Genomic DNA, 12,237 nt, shown 5'->3' with positions numbered 1-12,237 from the left:
GAAAAAAGTTGGACGGCGTGATCCCGACGAGCTTTGGAGGTCGGTGGGTCACCCCCTCTCGCCGCCGTCCATACTTCGTTTCGCTGACCAACTCAGCATGGTCCCCACTTGTAATTTGTTTTTTTTTTCCCCAATGATTTTAAAAAAAAATTGGTTGGAAAAAAATCAAACTCTAAAATATAGAAGGTGAATGTACGCTAAGCCCGTCGGTGTCTTGTGGTGAACGTTCGTTTAAGAGCGTCTGTAATAATGTAAATATTAATATTTATTATGTTCCGTTTATTTTATTAATTTAAATTTAAATTTTAAATTTTATTATAGTAAAAAAATTTTAAAAATAATTATATTTAAGTAGACGTTTAATTTATAGGTTCAGAATCATGACTCAAAATTATTATCAGTTTACGTGAGTTTTTTATAAAAGAAAATACTGCATCGAGCCATGAACCATAATCCAAATCATGGCACGAATTCTTACTCCAAACGCAGTATAACTTTTTTGCTACATTAAAAAATTTTCACATAAAGTCACGTCTTAACTCGCACCAACCAACTAAATGAGCCATATATATTTAACATTAAAATTATGATATAGTGTGCTATTTTTATTTTTGATTCGATGCACGATGCTATTTAAATTCTACACTTTTTTTTATAATTTTTAAGCTTTGAAAGTTGTAAAAGTAAATTTTTATTTTTAAAATAATTAGAAAATGTAAATGTTGCATTAATTACATAGAAAAATAAACATTTCAACCAATGAAAATCAAATGTTAAATTTTACATATGTTGTAGTAAAATATAGTATATGAAAAATTTGACACAACAAATAGCATTGCATTGGAGAGTATTTTTTTCACTCAAATATTAAATTTACAATTGACACATTAATTATAATATTACATTAGAGATGCTCTAAAATGCTTACAAAAAAATATATCTCCTAAAATAATCGACGCGAGAAAAAAACTAAATATAAATAACTGAATTTTAGTTTTCATAGAAATCTTTTGTTAGTTTTTTTTTTTTTAACGGAAATTGTATTTAATCAAATGGGATCTTTTGTTAGTTAAGATTGAGTAATTAGCATTGGATTGAGATCATTGTTTATCAATCTTTAATTAAATGGAATATTGTGTTAGTTAGGATATAACTGAATTTGAATAATGAATAGTGAGGTGAATTTTCAAGCCATTATTTTATTTTTGAAAGCAATTTTCAATCCATTATTAATTTTAAACTTTGAGTCGAAATTCTTTTTCTTTCGTTTTAGAATGATTTTCTTACTGATATAATCGTCAACATTGATTAAGCAAAAATAATCGCGTCAAAATTGGTTAGTTTGGAAATTTTTTTTTTTTTGTTGGATTAGAATTTATAAAGTTTTCTACCTTCCATTCCCATGTTGAATTACCTTTTTGAAAACTTTATTCTAACACGATACATTAAATATATATTTGATTGTATTTATATTAAAAAAAAAAACTTCTAAAGTTGCTGAACATTATTTCGTTTACCAAGAGTTTCGTTTCAAATTATTGGAGATTGCAAAATGGTACGAAACTATAATAAACCTAAAATATCATAAAGGAGGTGGAAGGACCATCGATAAATGAATTTGTCAACAATTTTTCGTGCATGTAGGTGGCTTTGTTTTCGAAAAAATCAACAAAATGTCCTCATAACGAGGAATGCAAAACACACCAAAGAACATACCTCTATTTTTGGAAACTTTGTCGCGTCGTATGAAAAATGCTTTTATGGATTCAACATATATGAACGACAAAAAAAAAAGTTCATAATGTTTGGATTATGATGTTGATTTCATTAAAAAGATAGAGACAATAAAATAAGGGTAGAGTTGGAAGTTTATTCTAATGTGGGCATAATCTAGGACAATATATATATATATATATATATATATTTTGCAGTAACTGCTAATACATCTAAATCCAAATAAAAACGCAAGCAAGTAGTTTAGTGTTATTTTTTTTCTAACAAAATAATATTAAAACTAAAAGTAAAAAATAGGATAAATCTTATTGGTGCTCCTGAATTTTAGAGTCATTTCCACTTTATCCTTTAAATTTTAGAAACTCTCGCTTTGCAATCTGAATTTTGAATTTGTCTCTAAGTCATTTTATAAGAATTTATTGAGAATTTAAATGAAAAAAGAGGGAGTTAAGTGTGGCCATATTGTTTTTATCTATTTATTTTTAACAAAAATTTTAACAAAAATACTACGTGGCTGCATTACTCTCTTTTTTATATGTTTTTAACATAAATTATAACAGAGAGAGAGTGTTAAGTGAAAACAATTCAAAATTCAATGGGATAAAGTAAGAGTTCTTAAAATTCAGAGACAAACTGATAATAACCCTAACGTCCAAAATACTAGTGATAATAATCCTAAAATATATTAGCAAAAGAGCATGAAAATATAAAAAAGATACCTGCAAATTCACTCATGTTATCACTCTAATTTTAGATTTTAAATATATATATATGAGGATTAGTGTTGGGATTTTAAAAGAAACTTTGTGATAGCTTAGGTCTTGTTCATTTTACCGATTCGAATTTAAAATTTGAGTTTTACTACAGTAAAAAACTCTCATAAACAGTCATATCTAACTTATTAAATAAAGTCATATCTCAACTCGAATTAACGAACTAAATTGGCCCTTAATATCTAACGGTGAATGTGGGGGGGTTGAATCTGTATTGAGGCTATTGTTTGGATCATTTCTGAAAAAAAATTGAAAATAAATGATTATCATTGTGTCCTTGAATTATAACTTGTATCATTTTAATCCTTAAATTTTTAATTTTTAACAAATTAATCATTGATTTTTCGTTTTGATTGTTTTGGTCTTTATGCTAAAATTGACGAAAATTTTCAAAAATTTGAGATAAAGAATTACGTCTTAGTCGCATAATAACACTTTTCACAGAAAGTTATTTAAAATGCAAAATATTCCGTTATAAAAAATCTTTAAAATCTATATTATACTTTACATTTGGTTATTGTCACAAAAATTTCAGTTACTATGCGATTTAGACATTCAAAACATTGTACATAAAACGAAATTATTTCCAACATTTATTTTAAATCTCTTAATATTGTACATTTATGTTTTATTTATTTCACCGATTTGAGTTTTCAATTCTTTATTTTTACATTTAAAAACTCTCAGAAAATATCACATCTAATTTTTTTGCTACAGTTAAAAACTATGCCTTAAATTTCAAATTCGTATCAAAATTGTAAAAGTTGGGTCTACCACCAATTTGGAACGCTGAATTGATAAATTTACCATTATAAGTGAATGGGTAACCATAACCAAACATGATTTAGGCAATAAAAATTGTTAAAATTGTATTTTAGAGCCCAACTTTCAAGAGTAATATGTCAATAATAAATTTAATTATAAGTTTATTTAAAAAATAAAAAAGTGGATTTGTGAATTTTAAAATCAAAACTAGCCGACTAAAAAAATATAAATCTAACATGAATTTTATTGCTACAACGTTTGTGAGAGAAAACGTTGTAGCAATAAAATTTGAGTTGTAAAAAAAATAAAACTACATACTTTACTTTTTTTTGTAAATCTAAAATACAAATTTCAAGTTTAAAATAATAAACAATGATTATAAAGATAGTGACAAGGGATAAAAAAAAAGGGGTCATTTTTAGTCCTTGGACTCGACTATAGGTTAAATCTCATTTCGAGCATAAACTTTTTAAAACACCTCAAAATAAGTAATTTACCAAATTTTTTCACATTAATTGTTTAGTGGCCTCGTTTGCTTCGCGGATTTGAGCTGAGATATGACATTTTCTTAGAGTTTTTAACTGTAACAGAAAAAGTTAGATTTGACATTTTATAATAGCTTTTAACTGTAGAAACATAGAATTGAAAACTCGAATATGTGAAATGAACGAGGCTTGTAATTGTTAAAATTTTAAGAGTAAAATACAAAGGTTTATTCTTAATAGTCATGCCTTAAAATGCATATGGTTTTCACTATAATAATAAGTTTAGGTTGGGTCAAACGGACTGAACCGAACATCTTTTAAGGCTACTTGATAAAAACCTACTGGGTGATGAAGGATCCAGGTCACCATTCCGACCTGATTAGACACCTTATATATATATATAGTTTATTTTTTTAATGGCTTATAAAAGTTGTATCTGATTAGGCCAACCTTTTTCTCACTTTGACTGATCTTGTTCGATTTTACCATTTTAGACTTTATAACCCTAGCTCTCACATGCCTTTTTTTGTTGAGATCTTTACTATAAGATATATTAATTTATGATATGTTGGGAGATTTTTCCGAGACGGTCTAAGATCATGAAACATGTCATGGACCCCTGTTGGACAAGAAACTGAAGCCAAGATGTGCGAAGAGATCGATGCCTGCCTTGATCAAGGGAACGAATGGACCTCAGTCGATGGATGAGATCGAGACTGACAGAGAACTCTGGCGCATTGACACCGAAGCGGACCAAGGTCGAGGGAAAAGTGTGAATGACTCCTGTCAATGAAAGGATCATGAGGCAGTGACATGCGTTCCATCATCAAATTAATGATGACATGTCATGATCAAGATGGACTAAGAATATCCATCTGATCATGACAATTATAAAAAATGATAAAGACTGAAAATGGGACTTTTGGGGAAAAAGAGAGACCCTCCAAGACCTTTTAGATTTTCTTTATTCTCTATTTTATCTTTCATTATTAAACCCTTCGGGTTTTTAACTGACATGAGCGTAGAGTGTTTCCTGCATAACAATTTATGGCGTCTTCTAATAAAGAAGTGATCGGAAAACAATAGAAGAGGAGACAGAGCAACCATTGGAAATTGATGATTGAAAAACCGCACAAATATGATCACATACGTTTCAAAAAGTTACAGACAGAAATTGAATTTGACTTGGAGGTATTGTATTGAATTCCAGTCTTTTCAACAAGTCAATTAATAGTTCATACCGTTTAATTTACTGATTTAAATTTAAATTTTAATTAAAATATAATTTTATTATAATAAAAAAATTAAATATGATTATTTTAAATTTTTTTTTTATAATAAAATTCGAATTTTAAAATTAAATAAGTAAAATGAATGTGCATCAGCAGTATACTACCAGCGACTAGCGAGAACAACCAAAAGCAAGTAAAATAAAGACCCACCCAAGGAATCACATTATTCGGCACCGCAGAGGGTCAGAACTCGTCAGAATCTAAAGGCCCCAAATTGGCGGGAAAATAAAACATTAGAAGTAGAAGAAGACGAAGAGAGAGAGTTAGTTGTAGCTGCAGAGCGAGAAAGAGAGAGAGAGAGAGAGAGAGTAGAGAGAGAAAATGAAGGAGAGAGGGAAAGGGACGGAGCCATCGGTGGAAGAGAGGTACACACAGTGGAAATCCCTCGTCCCCGTTCTCTACGACTGGCTCGCCAACCACAACCTCGTCTGGCCTTCTCTCTCTTGCCGGTCCGTTATTCTCTCTCTCTCTAAATATATGTATATATACATGTGCGTGTGTATGTATATAATTGTCTTACAATTTCTGTTTTGATATTTCCAAATCCGAAAATGTACTTTCCCTGCCTTCTGTTTGGATGCCGGAAAAATGTGGGTAAGGGAAATTGAAGAAAATAGAGAACGAAATGGATCAATAGCGGATGATAGGGTTCACTGTTGGTTCCATTTCGTCTGTGGTTTTAGAGAAGAACAAAACAAGTTTTTGCAGTTTTTGGCGGTCCGTGTCCCGTATCTCTCTAGGGTTTCTTGATGTTTTCTACTGAATGTTGAGGTTTAAGATGTTTGGTTCATGCGAAAAATGTGGGTTTCTTTGTTTCTTTCTGAGTTTCTGCGATTTTAGGTTTCGTGTGGCTGTGCTTGAATTTGTGATCACAGTTCACATCAATGGAAACTTATATTTTGTGTATTGATTTTGATAGATGGGGTCCGCAACTAGAGCAAGCCACTTACAAGAATCGTCAACGTCTTTACCTTTCTGAACAGGTATTTATTTATTTATTTTTCGGTTTACTCCCAAGCATTTTCGATCTGTCTTTGTAGAAGCACTTTATTGAGCTGGAGTTTAATTTGAAGAGAGAAATGTGAATTAGTGTGGTGCCAGTATCTTGGGTTTGTCGACTTTCAGGGTATTCTTGAGTTTGGCAAACAATATGTTTTTGGTATCATTTTATCAATGTCTAAACACTAATTGTGACTTAGAGGGCTCTTGGTTGCAATTTTTTCATGAAATCTGGAGTGATTCAGTCCATTTTTTAAAGACGTGCTGGTTTTCAGGGCTATCGTTCGAGTAAATTTTCAACATTATGCTTGTGCCGCTTCTTAATAGCATCATCCTTGTTGCTCTTTTTTCTTCTAATTGCTGTTTTTTTTTTGCGCAGACTGATGGCAGTGTTCCGAATACACTGGTTATAGCCAACTGTGAGGTGGTCAAACCTAGGGTTGCTGCTGCGGAACACATATCTCAGGTGATGCCGCAATAAACAATCAGTTTTCTGCTTCCTTCTATTGCTATCCATAATCAAATGTGCTATTTATTTTATGAAATTACGAGTTTATTTGCTGAATTGCCACGGTATGTTCTTGTGGCCGATTGTTACAGTTCAATGAAGAAGCACGCTCGCCCTTCGTGAAGAAATATAAAACCATCATTCATCCAGGCGAGGTGTGAATTTCTTTTATTGTCAAGTGACTTCTCACTTTTGGTTTTTCTTGCTTATCAAGTTCGACTAAAGTGTTTGGCGATTAGCGGTTCTTACTGAAATGAGTATTAAGTGCTTCTTTAAGTTAATATAGCATTTTAACTTGAAAATAAAATTGATAGCCTTTTAAACAAAGTTTACTATCATTGTTGTCCGAGTGGGTAATGATTGTGAACAGTAAAAAGACGTTCATCACTTTAAAATCAGCTCTTGTCTGCTTGCATCCAAAATATCTTTTCTGAAAAAGGCTGATTGTGTCTCAGCTTATATTTGCTCAAAGTGAAGGAGCTATTCTTTTAAGCTTACTTCAAATGAGGAACTGTGTTGTCTTTTATCTATGGTTATGATTTGCAGGTGAACAGAATCAGGGAACTCCCACAGAATAGTAAGATAGTGGCTACACATACTGACAGTCCTGATGTAAGTACTTATCTCGTCATTTCTATACTAAATGAGATATGAAGTCTTTAGGATTTGCAAATATCTGATTACCATTTAAAGTTTATAATTGAGTGAAGCTCAATGTGGTTTAAATTTTTTAACTTATAACGCCAGGTCTTCATTTGGGATGTTGAGGCTCAACCTAATCGTCATGCTGTATTGGGAGCTACAATTTCCCGTCCTGATCTGGTGCACCCTGTTTGCTATTTTAATTTTTTATACATCTTTTTAAGTACATTACTTTTTCAAATTTTATTAATCTATGTCTATTGACTGTTGGTTCCCTTCTATAAACTTTACAATTTATTATCCCTTTCTTAAATATGTGCGTACTAATTTATATTCCGTCATCTTGCAGCTTTTAACCGGGCATCAAGATAATGCTGAATTTGCTCTTGCTATGTGCCCAACTGAGCCTTTTGTACTCTCTGGAGGTTAGCTATTATTTGATATTTTATTTCTTAGATTTTTACAGTTTTCTATTCAGGCATTGCTACCAGTCATTGTTTTTCAATCATGGGCTGGGGGATATTATTACGTAATATATTTGTTTTTCATTGATAGATTGACAATGTTGTATAGGTTCTACTAGCGCCATATCACTGATTTTTCTATTGAGAAAGGCATGCATAACTATTATGCTTTAAGGCCATATGATAATTTTCCTTTATGTTTTAATCAATGTTTAGTCTGTATGTTTAATGTTTTGATTTGCAAATGACATGTTATAACTTGGGATGATGTTCTTGACTAAAACTGTAAACTATATTCCTACTTCCTCTCAAATGCATCCTGATTGAAAAAATTATTATGGCAGGCAAGGACAAGTCAGTAGTCCTTTGGAGTATTCATGATCATATCTCAACTTTAGCGTCAGACTCAGCAGCCACAAAATCTCCGGGATCTGGTAGCTCCAATACTAAACATGCTAAGGTTGGTGGGAGTAATTACATACCTGCAGACAGCCCTTCACTTGGACCACGAGGTGTCTACCAAGCACATGAGGATACTGTTGAAGATGTGCAGTTTTGCCCATCAAGGTAGCTACTATTCAAGTTTGATTAGTGGTACGATTGTATATGTAAACTTGGAATAAGTGATAACTGGAAGATGCCTTGGTGATTATACTTTAAAGGGATAATAATATAAATGTGCCTCGTAGATTTATTTTTTTTTCTCGGTTTATCTCTATGTTTTTAGAAACTAGAAAGGCATCTTTTGAAATGGAAAAATATGTTTCAATTTCATCCTTCTTGCACTCTTTGGAGGAAAAAATACAAAAAGACAGAAATACCTTTAATAGTTTCTGAAAATATTTTAAGAAATTTTATGTTTTCCTTCAGAAACATTGTCAAAGGCCATTTTTGCCTTTGGTTCTATTTTTTATACAAAAAAATGCATGAGGATGAATTTGAAAGACATTTCTCAAATCTAAGGGACATCTTTGTAGTTTTAAAAAATAAAGGGATAAATTGAGAAAAAGAATGAAACTAGAAGGTATACCTATATAATTACCCTGAATAATAAATTAATCCTTTCCCTTACTCCCTCTTTCTTTATTTGCATTTAAAAAAAATCAATTATTCTTTTTTTTTTTGTATGTTGCCTTAATATTATGCAGTTATTTTTATGATTGTCTTTCCCAACTTTCTAAAATATATTAATTGTTTGTTTGTTTGTTATCTATGTATTGCAGTTCTCAGGAGTTCTGTAGCGTAGGTGATGATTCTTGCCTCATACTGTGGGATGCAAGATCTGGCTCTGCTCCTGTTGTGAAGGTATGCATTTTCCCCTTAATTATTTGGTCCATTTGTTTGTTACTCATTATGACATCTGTTATTGTGATGACAATTGACAATATGGTGTTAGGAACCTAGCTATTTCTTGAATAAACACAGTAGAAATCACAAAAAATAGAAGATGACTTTATTGACCGAATGAAGCAATGTAGTACTTCGGATAATAAGATAGCAGCATTCGAGAGGCTGCCGCTCTCCCAAGGCTTTCCCTAATTTTCACACACCAGACCTTGCTCTCATCAGCCACTAAACCCCCAATTTATAATTCCTACTAACAAACGTCTACCCAACTGCTTAAAAGACTACTAACCCGTAGCAACAACCAACAAACCACATAACCAACCACCTATCAAGTTCCTAACATACAGTATCCCTCATTGCTATGTTTTTCCTTTTTATTTCCTAGAAAAAGAGAGAAAAGAAACATTCAAGGGAGGGTAAAATGATGTGGTGGCTTTCTTTATAGCAAGAATTCAGATTCATAACCGTGACAAGTATTTAACTTGTTAGTACTTATTTGTCATGCTGAAGGCCTGGTTAGATGCATGACCATGAACAATAATAGTGAACTCATGCAATCCCATTGCCCACCCTTCAGGTTTTTTCAACTTCAGTCAGTTGATCTCCTATTCTTGGCAGGTTTTAGACTTGCAATTGATCACAGTATGATTTGTAAATGTTGCACAGTGCTTGTTTGCTCTATGAAGTGATGCAGTGCTTTGATAGATTAAATATCTTTCTCCTTATTTATGCTGCTGTTTGGCATTGATATATGCATATGTTTTGTGGAATTTAACTTGTTGCATTTCTTGTTCAAATTACATTTGTGCAGGTTGAAAAAGCTCACGATGCTGATCTTCACTGTGTTGATTGGAACCCTCATGATGTCAATCTCATTCTAACTGGGTATCTATGTATAATTGTTCCCAATAGATAAGCTGCCTTAGGTTGATCATGCATTTCGTGCTGTTAATCGGTATTTTAGTTCCAGCATCTGTTGAATTAACTTTTATCTATCCCGGAGGTGCATTGTCGTCTATTGTTTGAATGTATCCTTCTGATTTAAACTCAGGTCCGCTGATAATACTATTCACATGTTTGACCGACGAAATCTCACTTCTGGTGGTATTGGATCCCCAGTTCATAAATTTGAAGGTCACAATGCAGCTGTCCTTTGCGTACAGGTGTCAGAAATTTTTTTGGCTATTTTCCTTAATCTTTCTGATTTTTTTCTGATCTTTAAAAATCGTTTTTCGTTGGCTTTGCCTTTGCTGATATATATAATGTACTCGTTTCCAGTGGTCTCCAGACAAGTCATCCGTCTTTGGAAGTTCTGCTGAGGATGGCATTTTAAACATCTGGGATCATGAGAAGGTGTGTCTATAGATGTTACTCCATAGTGGCTTTGGTCTCTAATCCTCCCTGATTAAAAAACTATAAAGCTAATTAATAAACAGAAATGTGAAGAGTCAGTAGTGCTACTTTAATGAGAGCAAATGTGGAAATTTCTGATTACTGTACTCTGTGGATGAAAACAAGATGTACCAATGGGTCTGAAAGAGGAAGGCATAAACAAAGCAATTTGAAAGTTGAACGACGAGATATATTAAGGATTATGTGTGCTCAAAGACTATTAGTTGTTATTTTCTTTCAGATTGGTAAAAAGCAAGAATCTGTCGGATCAAAGTTGCCAAATGCTCCTGCAGGCTTGTTCTTTAGGCACGCCGGTCATAGGTATGTATGCCCTACATGTGTACTAAGTTATAACCATACGCTTGTAGGAACATTAACATTTGCAGACATTATTTTCCAAAAAGCTTATTTGGAATATGATATGCTACTATGATTTTTGGGCCAATAATTGCTGTCCTTTATATTTGTTCCATATTTTCACAATGATTGATTTGTAATGGACTGTAGGGACAAGGTCGTTGATTTTCACTGGAATGCATCTGATCCATGGACGATTGTTAGCGTGTCTGATGATTGTGAAAGTACTGGAGGTGGTGGCACACTACAGGTAATCTAAATTCTAAGAAGTACTCAATTTTTTGTTCAAACATTTAGAGCTTGTTTGGTAGGAGGAAAAATGGGAGGAGGGGGATGAACGAGGGAGAATTAATGGAACGATTTTGGGACCTATGTTTGTTTGGTAGTAGAGAAAAGAGGAGGGAATGGATTGGGTGAGGCTGATTTCAAATCCTCCAAAAACCCCAATATTAATCTCTCCCAACATAGACAGGGTTGTAGAGGTTCCAAACATAATAAAAAGAAGGACCATCTTCTTCTGCTATATTTTCCTTACATTGGTTATATGCCTTTCTTTGCTTTCCTTTTTTTTCCTCTTACCAAACAAAGCCTTGGTGATGAAAAACACAAGTGAACACTTTATCCCAATTATTGGTTTGAGCTAAGCAAATGACTATTTCCTATGCAGATATGGCGGATGATTGATTTGATCTACAGGCCAGAGGAAGAGGTCCTGGCCGAGCTGGACAAGTTCAAGTCTCACATACTGACATGTGCTTCGTGACTTCTCTTACCAAAGTTGGATAAACTTTGTTTCCTTTTTTTTTTTTTCCTTTTTTTCTTTTTTTTTTTCTTTGGGTCTAGATAGTGATTTGCCCAATTGCAGTGATTCCCTTTTGAAAAGAGAAACATCTGGGACAAATGAAGACGACTAGGGAAGCCAAATACTGTTTAGAGCTTGGTTCAGTAGTTGCTCATGGTTTCACAAAAACTGGAGAGATATTTGGTTCATTCATTGGGTTATTTGGCAAATTGACATTTGTCTGGGTTCTTGTGGTCCAAAAAGCCCACGGCAAATAGAATCAAAATGTGAGGTTTTGTTTTCAGTCCTTGGTTTCTAAATGCATCCTAGGTACTGCCCTTTGGGCTTATCCTTGGACCAACTCTTTTTTTTTAAAAAAAAAAATAACTTTTTTCTGATCTTTTTAGCAAAGGGGAGGGAAATTTTAACCATATACATCCAACATTGAAGAACAATGTAGATATTAATTAGGTTAAAATTTAGGAAATTTTTAAAAAACTAAACATAATAAAATTTCTGCACTACCTCATCAGCTTAAAAGAAGCCAATTATAAGAGTACTAGAAACCTAAATAACTAAGAGGGACAGATTATTGTCAGAGTGCTACTAACCTAAGTGAGTTAAAACTAATTGCTTGTTTGGAAACAATTCGTTTTAAAATAATTTTATTTTTTGTATGAAAATGAAAATGAAAATGT

The 12,237-nt window shown here is 32.6% G+C and overlaps 1 protein-coding gene across 2 annotated transcripts; it reads left to right on the top strand.

Annotated features, from left to right (window-relative positions):
- Nucleotides 1-5,179: 5,179 nt before the first annotated feature.
- Nucleotides 5,180-11,814, top strand: LOC21388580 (WD-40 repeat-containing protein MSI4). 2 transcript variants are annotated; one of them, XM_024172134.1, is made up of 16 exons: nucleotides 5,180-5,498; nucleotides 5,969-6,032; nucleotides 6,428-6,514; nucleotides 6,649-6,711; nucleotides 7,103-7,168; nucleotides 7,304-7,378; nucleotides 7,548-7,623; nucleotides 8,007-8,229; nucleotides 8,886-8,967; nucleotides 9,821-9,894; nucleotides 10,061-10,172; nucleotides 10,288-10,362; nucleotides 10,643-10,722; nucleotides 10,909-11,008; nucleotides 11,426-11,535; nucleotides 11,624-11,814. In XM_024172134.1, exons 1-15 carry the CDS (start codon nucleotides 5,371-5,373, stop codon nucleotides 11,519-11,521), a joined length of 1,401 nt encoding a protein of 466 aa, XP_024027902.1. In that variant the 5' UTR covers nucleotides 5,180-5,370; the 3' UTR covers nucleotides 11,522-11,535; nucleotides 11,624-11,814. The 2 variants fall into 2 exon arrangements, with proteins under 2 accessions (XP_024027902.1, XP_010106236.1); XM_010107934.2 differs by having other exon boundaries at nucleotides 11,426-11,814.
- Nucleotides 11,815-12,237: the final 423 nt, after the last annotated feature.

This window comes from Morus notabilis, unplaced genomic scaffold (genome assembly GCF_000414095.1).
Source record: "Morus notabilis unplaced genomic scaffold, ASM41409v2 Scaffold847, whole genome shotgun sequence".
Taxonomy (NCBI): domain Eukaryota; kingdom Viridiplantae; phylum Streptophyta; class Magnoliopsida; order Rosales; family Moraceae; genus Morus; species Morus notabilis.
Note: the sequence above shows the minus strand (reverse complement) of the source record. Positions and strands in the feature narration are given on the sequence as shown.

Coding starts and splice junctions, on each gene's coding strand:
- LOC21388580 (XM_024172134.1), top strand. CDS start 5,371: ATGAAGGAGAGAGGGAAAGGGACGGAGCCATCGGTGGAAGAGAGGTAC. Junction 7,169..7,303: donor CACATACTGACAGTCCTGAT/GTAAGTACTTAT, acceptor TTATAACGCCAG/GTCTTCATTTGGGATGTTGA. Junction 10,173..10,287: donor CAGCTGTCCTTTGCGTACAG/GTGTCAGAAATT, acceptor ACTCGTTTCCAG/TGGTCTCCAGACAAGTCATC.